General features: G+C 37.8%; 2 protein-coding genes across 12 annotated transcripts in view; one reads left to right on the top strand and one right to left on the bottom strand.

Moving 5' to 3' along the window:
• LOC138704985 (E3 ubiquitin-protein ligase sina-like) overlaps positions 1-15,120 on the top strand; it is a 66,814-nt gene extending 51,694 nt beyond the window's left edge. For 3 of the 7 annotated variants that reach the window (XM_069833499.1, XM_069833495.1, XM_069833493.1), the window contains 2 exons: positions 12,613-13,017; positions 14,530-15,120. In XM_069833499.1, the coding sequence (XP_069689600.1) occupies positions 12,614-13,017; positions 14,530-14,956 (831 nt within the window). In that variant the 5' untranslated portion in view covers position 12,613 and the 3' untranslated portion in view covers positions 14,957-15,120. Of the gene's footprint in view, positions 1-12,552; positions 13,018-14,529 lie in introns of all 7 variants that reach the window. The other 4 variants (XM_069833496.1, XM_069833498.1, XM_069833494.1 and 1 more) reach the window with 2 other exon arrangements.
• Ac78C (adenylyl cyclase 78C) overlaps positions 1-15,501 on the bottom strand; it is a 665,405-nt gene that overhangs the window by 355,180 nt on the left and 294,724 nt on the right. The gene's annotated exons all lie outside the window — the stretch shown is intronic.

Here is a 15,501-nt window from a genome sequence, read left to right as displayed (position 1 = left end):
ATTCTTTAAAACTAATCATAACAAATTTATAAATCTAAGAAAATATTTATTAAACAAATTAAAGGACTCCATTGACGTCAGAACCACTAATAAACTTCAACTATGTATAAATATATGGAGATTGAAGTAGCCTATAAATATTAAAAATATCCTCCAGTTATTCAAATATTAACATTTACAAGTGTTCAGAAATATGAAATGGTTAATATTATTATGTAAAATTACATTATCATATAAACGGTCCTTCAATTTCTGAGGGGTTACAGAACGTCCCTCGGGAGTATGGGAAGATCTTGGAGACAGCATGCAAGAAATGGATGACCCACTGCAGGTCTTTTCTTGTTCTTGAATTCACGTCCTGGCATCTTCTTGAAAATCCTAATCATGTGCCAGTTTTCGAAATACCAGGACTCCCTTTAAATTTTTACTTCCGGAAAAACCTAGTTTTCGAGATATGATTTTTTTTCTCAAATTATTCAATCCAGAGATGTTGTTGTTGATGTTTATTGACTTTACTGGCTTTGAGCCAGAGGCCGTTTTAGGGTCTTATACGCGCAGGATGCCCTCTCCAGCCATTGTACATAAATAACAATAAATATATATTTACATACTTATACACTATTTCTGGCTTAAGTGCCAGTAGGTGTGTGAGTGCGGTGATTGGCTTTTTATTTATTTTATTTTATTTTATTTTTTACTTTATTTTTTTTTTGTTTTAATTATTTTGGTGTAGGCCTAATTTGTTAATTTGGAATGCTTAAGGAATGGTGAACGGGACAAGAGTTCGGGGTAAAAGATATCAGTTGATAGACAGCATTAAAGTATTATATGGGGAGATTAAGAGGAAAGCAAGAAAGGGAAATGCTGGGTTTGCAGTTAAAGACCTGCTCTTGGGCAGAACACTGTGCATACATACATACATTTTGAGTTTCCCCTTCCGGTGGCAGAAGCGTCTGAATCGTTATGGAGGCTTTCATGGTGTGGTGTTATTTTATTCATCTGCCTCTCTGTTGCTGTCATGTGTTCTCTCAGACAGTATTCAAATTTCCAACACGTGTTTGTGGTTTTGTTTGTGTGTTTTAGTTTGGTGGTGGGGGCTGGTGGTAGTTGTAGAGGAGTTTCTCCAGTGTTGTTCTGTTGTTTGTGTTCGGGGGATTTGCGAAGATGTGTTGTGTATATACGCGATTTACTGCCGAATGTGTGTATTTCCTGTTTATGTTGTTTAGGTGTGTGAAGAGTGGCTTTGTTTTTGTGGTAGTGTAAACTGTGTTATTTCTGGTGCGTCTGTGCAGGTGGAAGATTTGGCGGAGAATTCTTCTTTCGCGTGCTTCAAATTTCAATTGGGTCGTTGGAGGGGCTTGTGCGAGGAAAATGGAGGGATATATGCATAGGGATCTAACCAATGCTTTGTATAGGTGGAGGAGTGTTTCGGTTATACAACCGGGTCGATTGATGCCACTTAGATAGCTTATTGCTCTGGTGGCTGCATTATATTTCCTCCAGGTTTCTTTAGCTACTTCGGTCCAGGAGAGTTTGGAGGTGAGGGGTATTCCTAGATATGTGAGATTCCGCTGGAGTGGAAGTTGAGTGTTGGCTATTGTGATTGGGTTGTTCTGGAGGACCCGAGTCCGGAGTTTTGGGCGGAAGACGCATATCTGTGTTTTGTCTGTGTTGACTGTGATCCGCCACGTGTTGGTCCAATTTAGATACTGCCTGAATGTTGCGTTTAGTAACTTCCTAGCGGAGGGGAGTCGGGGGTGTGTTGCCCAATATGCGACGTCGTCTGCATATTGTGCCAGTCCTACTAGCGGGTTATTAGGTAGGGGAATATCTGCCACATAGATGTTATACAGAGTGGGAGATATGACACTGCCTTGGGGGACCCCAGCTTCTATTCGGAAGGTCCGAGAAAATCCAGAGATATAACAGCTAGGCCTAATGCAAACAGTGCTACGTGCTAGACTTATCAGGGATAAATCTCATATAGCTGCATACCGTACGTCAAAATCTCCTTAAATAATATAAGTTATGAAAATTATATATCAGATATATAATATTCATGAAATAGACTATAGTGAACACAGTAATGGAAATCGTTGCAAAAATGATGCCACCGGGTATTTTACCACTGCCACTGGATATTTACCCATTTTCAGTGTGAATAAATACATACAAAACACAGAGTTTGTACCACGAATATTTCAGAAAAATAAGTTTCTCAAAGTCAGCTTTAGAGCATTGACATGAAAACCTAATGCTACAGGAGTGACGAATTTATCAGGTTTGTTGTCAAGGTATCCATTTTTATGCCCGCCATATTTAATCATATTGATATTTTTAGAAGATGAAAACTGATTATGTGTTAAGGACTGTAATTTTATCACATTATCTCTCTAATGCAATATAATAGGTCTATTCGTGTCAGGTAATAAAACACTATTAGATAACTTCCGAATTAAATTTTTCCAAGGCCTGAAGTCATAAACGTGAAGAGGTTGAACAATCGGAGTTGTGTGCTTCGGAATTGTTAACACTTCCACAGTTTTATCTTCTGAAGTTATTATTTCTATAGCCTATCTACTGCACCTCGGTAACTGATCCACGAATCTACAAAAAGAATGTTATGATCACTGATGGAAAGTATACTTCTTGAAACAACTTGAAGGGGTGGGTTTTCTTCCATGTGCATTCCTGATTTTGAGGGCAATTCATAAACATTTGGGGCCTTAAAAATTTTCTTCTCCACAATGGCAATGGAGATATGAAACATATGTGTCAAGCGATTATTTTCAAAAATAATATCTCGAAGACTAAGCCTTCTCCGAATGAAGAAATTTATAGGGAGATTTCTTATTTCAAATGGAGCATATGGAGGAAAAATTATTGTGAAAATCCATTATCACTTGGTGAGCTTTCCTTGTCAGTTCCGGCACCACTGCATCCCTGGTTTTACTGTAATTATAGAAATACCGAAGTACAAAAAGAGGTAGGTACTGGAACAAAGGGTGGATCGATAGAGAACAATATGAAATGATAATCTCTCTCGAGAAGGGCGATGAGGGGGATGAATAATTTTGTAAGAGCTTCTTGCAAGTATCAGCAAGATTCCTTAAATTGCTCTTTACTTATTGGGTCCGAAGAGTATGCAATCTATTTGCATTTCACTGACATTTTCTGTTAAAGTCGACGTTGTTTCTTTTTGTTGTTGTCACAATCGGTATTTGCAAATTGCACAAGTACCGGTATTCTCGTTGTTTAAGTTAGATCTATTCTTTACTTCTTCGTCATAACTAGTATTCCATGCTGAATTATTTTGATTATATAGCCGTCACAAAAACGCCAATATACTTTAATAATAAGCAATAGCACTGTTGTCGTAAAGAAAACGCTGGAAACTCTTCTAGATTATTTGAAACTGTGCACGAAAAGTTAAAAAATGAATAGCATCATATGTACTATATCTACATAGATTTCAGATTGGCAATGTCAAAAACGCTTATTTTCATCACATCAAACACAAAAATGTATATAAACAACATAAAGTATTGAGGGAAAATTTGGGACGCAACATTGTTCGCAACCGCTGCAAAACTTCCAGTAAAACTAACATAAACAATGCTGCAGCTGCAACCCTGTTCACACGTCGCTACTTTAAGCTGCGCTCAACATGAAAAGTAGCGAACTGGTGCAGTAGTGCTACTTTCTGAGGTGCACTGTTGTTCACTCGTGGCAGTGCACGACCTGCGTAGTATTTTGTATCTCGGCGCTGCAAAGTAACAACGTGTGATCGTATCATAAGCTGCTCCACTGGGTAGTGGCATACAAACTACGCGTGTCATATTGTGAAGAATTGCTGTGTAGGAAGCGGACAGTACATGGGGTACTTTTGTTCTTAGAAATGACAATACTTTAAGATTACACAAAAACGAGATAATGAAACTGCTATTGACAGCATTCTGCAGATACTGAAATAATGCAATATATTTTATTGCATGACTAACTGCCACTGCAGAAGGCATGGTACTTAAACTATCACAAGTGCAAGAAAAAAATGTTTTAAATATTTCACAGACCAAAATGAATTACGTATACTTTTGAACGGCACTGCGCCAAACTAGTATACAGGAATGCATATTACAGAAAGAAAACATTAAATTAAGACAGAAGTACAACAATTATAAATGTATGATTCTCATTTTAGTTTAAAAATGGCGTTCTTTTATGCACATGTATGTAAAAGTGGAAATGTTTACGAAAATGACTATTCTTTTACTAGTCATGACCATGCGCTTCGCTGCACTTGCTACGACCAGATTTTTTTTCAGATTGACTCAGTAACTTACTTTTGATACGAAAGGGATTAAGTATTTTTTAATACATTACAATCAACTTCCATTACAATACAAAGTTTTACCAAATTCCCGGTCTTTTAAGAAATGTTTAAGAAAAGATGTTTCTGGCAAGATTATTTATTTCAATTATCTGTTGGTTTATTTATTTCACACTTCTTCTTTCTTTCTAAAACTTCAGTGATACTTTACTGTTCTTACTTTATTTCTTTAAAGGCCCATTCACAATGAAAATTAAACATAACCGTAACATAAACACAGAAGTTTGCGCCCAGGCTACCAAATGGGATCATTCACAATGATTCACATGAGCATTGACATAAACATTACCGTAAGACGTTAACATGAAAGTTTGCAAAGTCCAACCTTTCATGCTTATGCTTACGTGATTTGCAAACAGAACACAATTGTGGAGCGCTGAAGTATACGACAGAATATGAGGAAATGGCTTCGTTGTTATGTTTCCATGGTTACCAAGTATGTTTGCTGTTATGTTTATGTTCCCATCGTGAATGACGGTATGACTTCTTGATTTTACCGTAACGTTTACATCCTTAAAGTTAACGCTTACGTTATGTTTAATTTTTTTTGTGAATGAGCCTGAATTCTTGTCATATTTCATGTTTTTCACGGACTGTATACTCGATTGGGCATCTCAATGAATTAAAAAACTATTAAATTAATATCTTTCGCTTGTTGTACAAGGCCATCTTATATAATCATAAAGTCATTTGTTTTCATTTTATTACATCAGCCTGAATGAGGCGGCACGGATATAAAACGCATTGCTATTTTAAAACTCATATCTCGTTAAATATCAGTTAAATATCAGTCATATAAAAATTTTGCCTACAACAAAACTTGTCAGAAACACATTTTAAAGCAACTTTTATCCCGCAGGAGTTCTTTTGAATGCCGGTAAATCTACTGACATGAGCTTATCGCATTTAAACACACTTAAATGCCATCGACCTGGGCCGGGATCGAACCCGCAACCTCGAGCACAGAAAGCCAGCGCTATACAGACTACGCTACTGAGGCCGACGATTTATTTACTTCAGGCGCCCTTTTAACCCCCCTTTTAAAGAAAGTATTTCGAATGCCATATGGCCTAAAATCTAAGTGGTATATAAACTTATTTTACACACCCATTTTCGTAGAAATCGGTTCAGTCATTATCGCGTGGAAAGTTAACAAACATACAGACATATAAATACAGCTCATGCATTTTTTTCAAGACACTCCCCCACTCTTCCTACAGAGCTGCGCACGAGATCGGATGAGTCTACTTACGAACTATAGGGGAATAGGTTAGCCTTTGCCTTGAACTCGGTAGACACACTCCCGACCTTCCCTTCTACTCCTACCCCGCCTACAGAAACGTTATTCCCGTACTGCACATCGCGAGTGTCTTGACAAAATGCATGAGCTATAAAAATTTCAGAAATGCGATTTTCGGTCTCAGAAATTTCATTATACAATGTTAACATCAATTATTTTTGTAAAAGCGAAAATTACCGGAAGTATTTAGGTTATAGTTTTATTAATAGTATAGACTTAATATTTACATTACAGTTATTAAAATTGATATATCGAACATTTGGAGATGTAACGAAACCTGCAGCTGAACATCATTCTTGCATTCCATTGTTGTTGGAAGAGAGTATTAATTGATTTGGTGTAGTTTCCTTTCTGTCCTAGAATATTGTTTCCAATTTCTTTCTTGTTTCTTATGCAATCCTTCAAGAACAGAAGTTGAATGCCAACTTTGAGGGCTCCTGAGCATTGATCTTATTAGCTCATGCATCAGCTAAGAATTATTTTTATTTTAGTAGGTTATTTTACGACGCTTTATCAGCATCTTAGGTTATTTAGCGTCTGAATGAGATGAAGGTGATAATGCCGGTGAAATGAGTCCGCGGTCCAACACCTAAAGTTAACCAGCATTTGCTCATATTGGGTTGAGGGAAAACCCCGGAAAAACCTCAACCAGGTAACTTGCCCCGACCGGGAATCGAACTCAGCTAAGAAGATAGCAGAATACCGTCGAAAGCAGTGACCTATAAACTCACTAGCATTGGGGAGGCCGAGGAAATCGTCGATTAGGGGTCTACTGCTCTTTTAAATGGCAGAGACTACAGTATTCAGAAACGATAAGATAATAATATTAACTCTCAAATTGTTAACTTCTATTCAAAGACGATATCAGCGTTGTAAAATTATTTTCGATTGATCCCGTTAGATGTGGTTTGAAATTCAGTAATTTTCATAAAATGAACTATAGCTTCTTTCTATTATGGGCATTGATATTCAAAAGTTATTACCTAATCATCTGCTAAACGTAATTAAGAGCATGTATAATGGATCAAAGATATGTATAACTGGAGATGAACATAACAAAGAATTGGTTGATCAAGGATTACGACAAGGATGAAGTTTACCCCTATTCTCTTTAATCTGTAATATAGACGAAGCTCTAAGAGAGTGGAAAATTAAATAAAATAATTATGGTTTTGACATAAGGAGAAAAAGTATAATGTCTACATTATATGCGGATGACCAAGTAATCATAGCCAATAATGAGAATAATTTACAGAAAGCGGTACATGAACTTCAAAAAATAGTTGAAACATATAATTTAAAAATATCGACATCAAAAACTAAAGTATTCAAAGGTATAAATCCTGTAAGATCCAAGATAGTAATTAATAACACTCCTATTGAATGGATTCACCGCTTCACTTTCTTGGGATGTGATATATCTTACCATGGTGAAATTGACATTAACGGAAAAATAGCAAAATTTAATAAAATGAACGGCACAATTAGAAGAACACTTAAACGAAAAGTAAGGAAGGAAACTATAACGAAGTTTTATACAGTGATAGCGATACCAACATGCTTATAAGGTAGTGAGACATGGACCATGACGGAGAGAGATATATCTAGATTGCAGGCAGCAGAAATGAGATTCCTAAGAGCAACGGCTGGATATAGTTTAACGGATAGGAAAAGGAATACAGATATTAGAAAGGAACTCAATGCTGGAAACTTAAGAAAATAGAAGAATATAGAAGTTCTTTGTCACAGCATGTTCAAAGAATGAATAATGGCATATTTCGAAACAAATAATGGTATACAAGCCAAAGGGAAGAAGAAGTTTAGGCCGTCCAAGGAAACGCTGGATAGACCAGCAAATAGAGGCGTAACAGGCGATAAGCCTAAATACTTGAAGATAAGAAGAAGAAGAAGAAGAAGAAGAAGAAGAAGAGAAAGAAGAAGAGAAAGAAGAAGATATTCAAAAGTTCTTTATTTTCAAGTATGTATTATTCGAATGAAACTCGTTCTAATCAAGACCGCAAGATTTAGTTACGGTTCTACATAATCGAGGTATGCTTAGCGATAAATGCTGGGAGGGGAGGTGTGTGATTAACTAAGTCACGTCCCACGGAGCATGCAGCCATTACGTGACGACTAGATGCATAAAGTACAATCTGCACAAGCAATAATTAGCGAAAATTTACTCTATAGATAAGTTATATCTTCCGTGCGCGAGAGCATCTTCAGATGGCTCTACCTTCTGTCTGTGACCGCGTAAGTCCAGTCTGCCTATTCATTGCTTTCAACAGTTATCCGTTACCCAATGTCGTTTGATCAACTGTCTTTGTAATAAACATAATAGTTTAATAGTTTAAATTACATGTCTAAAAACAAAATGTATAGACAAGGTCAGTTAAATTACAAAGAGATAGTACAATAAAAAAATTCGTCAAGATTATAAACCAGATTTAAAATTAAGCAACTAAAGGTGTAAAATTTGAGAACAGCTCTGCTTAAATTAAAAATATGTGATGGAAATTTATTTGCAACCTTCAATGACATTTGACAAAAGTTTTTTGGGATTTAGCAAGTCTACATGTTATGATATTAAAATCATTTCCTTGTCTTGTGTTATACGAATGAATATCACGTCTTAATGTTAAAATTGAAAGATTGTCTTTAACATACAAAATTAACTCTGGAATATATAAATTAATTACAGTTATGATTTTGTTTTTCACAAATAATCACAAAGTCATTTGTTTTCATTTTATTACATCAGCCTGTATTTTAAGATATCACCAACAAATTATTTTCGCATGACATTATAGGAATCTGTTTTTCACGATACCAATCACACATATTCTAAAATTCCAATAGAAGATGTTTGAGCAAAAATTGCAACAATATATTCAATATATTAATAACAAAACCATATAGGCCTAGGTAAGCAATATGTATATGAATTATTTACACACTACTACAAACTGAAGACTGCATATTTTTGGACGATTAATACTTCCCACTCCGCTCGGCTTGTCTATAGCAGCAAAGGAATCTATTTGCAACCTCCCCCCCCCCCGCACCGATGGCAAGAATACCTCAGGACCCAGCGCTAAACTCGTCGGAAGAAGACAGTACCGACATGAGCCTGTCAAAATTAAACATACTTAAACGCCATCGACCTGGACCGGATCGAACCCGCAACCTCGGACACAAAAGGCCAGCACTCTACCAACTACGTCACCCAGGCCGACCACTGAACTTTGAGGAAGCTACATTTGGAGAAAAAGCAAAATTGGCGATACTGGATAATATAACTGTAAATCTGTAATTAATTTCCTATTGATGTCCCGCTATCAGCAAGATTTGATCACAGTAATTTCAAATAAGAATGGATCGTCGCGTTTAAAATTCCCCCAGGGACGTTAGAGCCTTCTCTTGAAAAAAATTGAAAATATCTTGGAGTAGTTACATATATAACCATCAATAATTTTTTCTCACTTACCATCTTGGAATAATTAAAAATATTTTTTTTCTACAATGCAATGAACCATTTTCCCAAAAAGTAACTTTGGCAGACAGTAATGAAAAGTTTTAAAGGATGCAAGAACAGAAAACGAATGCGAGAAAGGAAGAAAATGAATAATGCATTTTACGCAGTTTGCTAATGAACTGTTATTTTACGTTAACTTGTGTGAATTGAACTTTGCGTAACTCTACCGTTTGACATATCTCTCTCTTTTCAAATTCACGAGCCTCCTATCACTTTAACAGAATGTATTATACCGGTCAAAATAAGGCAAAAAAAAAAAAAATAATGTGGATCGTGGCGGGCAAAGCTTCCCCAGGGACGTTAGAGCCTTCTCTTGAACAAAACTGAAAATATCTTGGGGTAGTTGCATATATGGCCATCAGTCTTATATAATAGCCTATTGAGATCTGGGGTAGTAGGTTATCCAGCAGAAACATCGATAAAGTAAGAGCCAAAATGTGTAAAAAAATTTCTAGGAATACCGAAGAATGCTTCTAACCTGGCAGCGTTACTAGAGATGGGAACCGATACGAGTCTGGGAATTATTCTAGAAAGAAAAATCAAATATTGAGGTAATATACTGTGTAGGAATGATTCGGCAGCTATGAAAACATGTATCTTTTGCATGAAAGCCGCTAATTGGAAATCGAATTGGCTGAAAGAGCTGGAACGAGAAATAAACAGATTAGGTCTAAATTGCTATGGAGAGAACTAGGGACTATAAACACGAAAACTATTGGAAGAATAGTAAAAGAGAGGGCAAACGAAATTTCGAGAAAAGATATTTTTAGTAATATTAAAGACTAGGATCACTAAAATACTATAGGGAGGTGAAGCGGTTTTGGGAACAGGAAGAATATGTTAGGCTAAATTCAAGGGAAGAGAGAACGGGAATGGCATGGTGGAGATTAGGTATCTGGAGACTCAAGAATAAGAGAGGGAACGTAGAGAAGGATAAATGTCCTTTGTGTGGACTAGCTGAAGACGCAATGCATATTGTGTTAAAGTGTCAGGCAACGAATGATTTGAGAAACAGTTGGGTGGATAAAAAATGTCTACAAATAGGCCTAAACGCTATAGTAGCTTATAAAAAATGAATGGTCACCTAAACGCCAGCAATCTGCATAAATTAGGAAAATTTTTTTTAGAGTTAAAATTAGATGGGAAGAGAAAGTCAAAGCTCTAACGGAGATGGAATTATAAATGTTGAGTAGTCACACGATAAGAAACTACGAAGAGTAGTCAATGAAGTTGACAGAATAATTTCTTAAGAGATTGAGCATAAAAATGATGAAGCTAAAGTAGGAGTTTTAAATAAAAGAGGTATACTTATTAGTTGATTATTATTATTACTATTATTTTTATTATTATTATTACTATTATTATTATTATTATTATTATTATTATTATTATTAGTATTGTAAACAGAGGATACTTATAGGTTCAATATGTATTAGTTTTTGTTATATTTGTATTGAGAGTGATGGCGGATTAAGAACTGGCATACATCTAATCCGCCATGACGTGAACAAAGATTGATGAAATAAACAAATAAATAAATAAATAAATAAATAAATAAATATGGCCATCACTAATTTTTTCTCACTTACCACCTTAAAATTATTAAAAATATATTTTTTCTAGGATGAAATGAACCGTTTGCCCAAAAAGTAACTTTGGCAGACAGTAATGAAAAGTTTTAAAGGGTGCAAGAACAGAAACCAAATGCGAGAAAGGAAGAAAATGAATAACGCATTTTACGCAGTTAGCTAATGAACTGTTATTTTACGTTAACTTGTGTGAATTGAACTTTGCGGTATTCTAGCGTTTGACATATCTCTCTCTTTCCAAATTCACAAGTCTCATATCACTTTAACAGAATGTATTATACGGGTCAAAATAAGGCAAAAAATGTACGCTCTTCTACCTACGTAATCTACTTTGCCTTGGGCGTGAAAAAGTCGTTAGACTTTACTTTGAAAGTAGTGTGCTCTATTCGAAATCACCCTTGTGTACTATTTCGACAACTCGTCGGAAGCTTCTTCACTAGACTAATATTTTTCTGATTATTTAAAGGAAATATTACCTGTTAATGCTACAAAATAATACATGTAATTGTTCTCTATAAGCTCCTTAATGTGTACGGAGCGAACATTTTCAACAGAAGACTGTTATCATAGTACTCTTATCTACAACTCCACTTTTGTTACCGTAAAATTTTGCATCGTTCTTACAATTTTACAAATTAGAATTATCAATAATGGAGTTACGGAAGAAAAATAATGTAAAGTACATAACGTTGATCAGCGATTGAAAACTGCTTGCATCCACAGACAATTCGAGTTACAGAGGTTCGATTTATGGAATTTAGACTTACGGTAATTATATGTGCATAATCCCCGGAAAAATTGATTCGTAGATGCTGAATATGAACAATATCCCTACAATAGTTAAGAGCAAATCTCTGTTCACAAGCAGATATAGGCCTATAGCAAGCCAAGAATCACTTCTGAATCGAAGGAAGGAAAGAAGAAAGAACGAAATAATAAAATGATAAGGAGACCCAAGAAATTACGAAAAGAAAAATAAAATGAATAAAAGAAAGAATTACTGTACATTAGTTAGGCCATGTGAGGATAGCTAGTTCCTCATCGAGCGCCTTCCTAGGTCGCCGGATATGGCAGGTAACGGGGAAATAAAATACCTTGGGCTAACTAAAACTAGCACAACGGGTGGATATGACTCGACAGTCAAAGTGAAGACACATCTAGGGTAAGTGCCAAAAAAGCATCTGAGAGTTCAGGAGCAGAGAGGTGGCAGCCCTATCACTGAACTGGCTCTGCGCAGCGTTCGTACCTCGGCCAGAGTGAAAATTTTTATTACTGATCAGCCTGAAATTAGTAGCCGGATTGGCACGAAACATAAAGCCGGAACAGAAGAACTCTCCTAATCCTTGAAGAGTTGATAATGATGACATTAGATATAAAGTTTTACGAAGCATATATCCCATTGTCAAGGATACGAGTTTGGGCAAAGTTGATAGTTTAGGAACGAGTCACCATTGTGGTAGGTGCAGAGGATTTTTCTCAGGGTACTCCTGTCCCCAACACTCTCCACTTCAACTCATTTCCTCTGTCATCTCCAATAGCTAAACATAGGGTGGTGTGAAGTTTTGGAAGTAATACGAGTCTCGGAAGATGGCTGATGGAATCTGCTAATCATCCGAATTTGATCCATCTTCAAGTGACAGCAGATCCATAAATATATAAAACGAGAAGTGTAGCTTGTAATTGCCAAATACATAAAAGTTGCACAATTTTAAACTGATGTTTATAAATTATTGTATAGACTTTCTTCTAGTGCTGGAATGTAACGAGGTAATCTAAAAGGAAGCGCCTGATTGTGCAGCATGAGTGCCACCGTGCGTCAGGCGAAGAGCATGTCGTCGCCAGGCTGCAGCAAGGCCCTGCGGCAGAGCGTGTTCGACGTGCTCACGTGTCCGTTGTGCAAGGAGTACATGCACCCGCCCATCACACTGTGCCAGGGCGGCCACAACATCTGCAGTTCCTGCCGGCCTGGCCTTCAGTTCTCGGGCGGCAACAAGTGCCCGCGCTGCCGGCGCCCATTGCTGGAGACGCGCAACGTGGCCCTCGAGACTATCGCACGCGGCCTGCGTTATCCCTGCCGCTACAACGGGTCCGGCTGCCGTGAGAAGTTCTCCATGGAGGAGATTGCCGAGCACCACGCCCACTGCGTTCATCGCCTGTACGACTGCCCACTGCGGGCCCTTGAGTCGTGCACCTGGTGCGGCAGGTATTGATATTTTAACATTATTCGTACTCTGTTACTATGGACTGCACCTACCGAATATCAGCCAGTCAGTCAGACCATTAAATAAGTCATGTCACTCAGTTCAGCAAGTCGGAACAAGTTAATCAAGTCTGTCACTAGAGTGCCAGGCAACCCACTCCAAGTTAGCCAGTCATATTATAAAGCGCAGCATCAATGCAGAATGGAAGTCACTGTAGTATGTCCGAATCCCGTCTGGAGCACAGATAGTTTTTAGATAAAGAGATTGATGTCATTCATTGTTCTATACTTCGTTTCATAATCACTGACAGGAGATGTAAGCATTGCAGGCGAAGGAGGAGAGAAGTATAATTCCTTTTCAACCAATGACAGAGATCTCATTTGACGCTCATCTTGAATTTCTGCGGTCTGTAGCGTTATAACCACACCCAACTTCAAGACAAGCGTGGGAAGAGATCTCTGACATTGGTTGAATAGCAATTATACTTCTTTCTTCCTCTCCCGGCAATGTTTACGTCTCCTGTCAGATAGTATGGAAAGAAGTAAAATTTGAGCATAGCATTACATCATGGGGATTCCACAATCTTTACATTTAGTACACTATAAGTTGTAAAATATCGAAAATATGTGGTTGGGGTAATCTCTTTCGACAGAAAAGTTGAGTTAATGCTTCGAGTGAGGCAAATATCCAACTAACGAAAAGGAAAAGATTTACCATATCATTCAAACGCTCACTCATTAAGTCACTGACGCATCTTTCCCTTCACACGGCCATTCAATTCTCCAACCTTTCACTTAGTAGAGGTCTGCACGACGCACGAGCAACGATTTTGAAGCTCCCGTTCACCTCTAAACCCCAACCAGACCCGACACAGACATTATTTTCAAAATTATTACCCGAGCCTACCCAAAACTTAAAAGCGTCCAAAAAGACAAGTGAAGGTACAGGCTGCATCAACGATGCAAATAGGCATGTCTACTCTGTATTGGGCTCGTTATGTCTGGCTACGCCACACAACTGAGGTCAGTAACGGTAATCGTAAGCTGAGAAACTAGTACATGAGCAAAATAATAAGTAAATCAATCAGTGTATTGTGAATTTTAGTACTTACTGACATTACTGACTCATTTTTGTCACTCATTATGTAATAATCAACTTGCGATTTGCTGTGATGTACTGTTGCTCTGAATGCACAATTTTATTATATTAAGAATAAGTTAGGCGTTTATTTGCCACGTGCAGGCGTAGAACAAAGATTTCTTTCCCATTTCTTCTTCCGTCATAATCATAATCATCATCTTCCTTTTTCTGTTGCGAAAAATTAACGTATTTGTTATTAAAAAGAAAAAGCTATTACAGCCCGACTACGACCAGTAAAAATATTTAATTGTTGTACCAACTGCCCTAGATCGGCCCAAGTCTAAGAAGCCCGAGCCAGGCCCGTACCCGTGCAGACCTGTATCTTTCAGTCGTTAACCATTCGATCGCTCACTCGTACAATAAACCTGTTCCAGTTTGCCGGAAGTGCACGGCCACGTGGAGGCGACACACAGCTCCTGCACGCTGGGCGCAGCCGTAGTAGGCGAGGGCGAGTTCACGTGGGAGGTGTCCAATGCCGAATGCTACCAGAACTCGCACCACGCGGTGTTCGCACTGGGAGACGTGTTCGTGTTCCACAAGCGCTTCGACATCCCACAGCGCAAACTGTTCGTCGCAGTACAGCAGTGCTGGGGCGCCCAGGAGCGGTGCCGCTACGAACTGCTGCTGCACAAGAACTCCGGCAAGCAAACCGCCCTGCTCAGCAGCGTGGTGCACGGCGACAAGGAGGACCTGGAGCAGGTGTTCCTGTCCGGCGACTGCATCAAGGTTGACTTCGACATGCTTATGAATTTCGTCAAAGGCACTCGAACGATGCGTATTGTAGCGACCAGAAGCCAGTGACTTGTGTGTATGCGAAATTTATCCATAATGATATCGAGAATTATTTCACCGTTCATTAGAAAATAACTGTTCTTTATTATTATTATTATTATTATTATTATTATTATTATTATGAACCGCCATATCGTCTAATAACCGGACTAAATAAAAAGAAACATAAATGAGTTGCATTTATTGCTTTTCACCAAACACTATACAAAAGGACGCGAGAAATTATATTTCAATAGATACACTGTAAACAAATTGAATGCAAGTGAAATATCGAAAAAGAGGGGGAAAAGTTATGTCTTTAATTATTGGTTCAACTGATAATACGCTACCAAAATGTAATTGGGCATTGTTTTTGCCGCTTTAGTACCTCATGGTACCAATCTTGTTCTATAACAGTTGGCATCCTGTCAGGCATGCTCTCCACTAGTATGTATAGGATATCCACTGGAAGCGTCGTCATTTCTCTTGTAACATGGCACTCAGTTGGACAATGGAAGTTGGCCGCATCTTCCGAGACCTCAATCGCCGGTCCAAATGGCCCCAAAGGTGCTCAG

This window comes from Periplaneta americana, chromosome 8 (genome assembly GCF_040183065.1).
Source record: "Periplaneta americana isolate PAMFEO1 chromosome 8, P.americana_PAMFEO1_priV1, whole genome shotgun sequence".
Taxonomy (NCBI): Eukaryota; Metazoa; Arthropoda; class Insecta; order Blattodea; family Blattidae; genus Periplaneta; species Periplaneta americana.
This window is presented reverse-complemented; position numbering and strand designations above follow the sequence as displayed.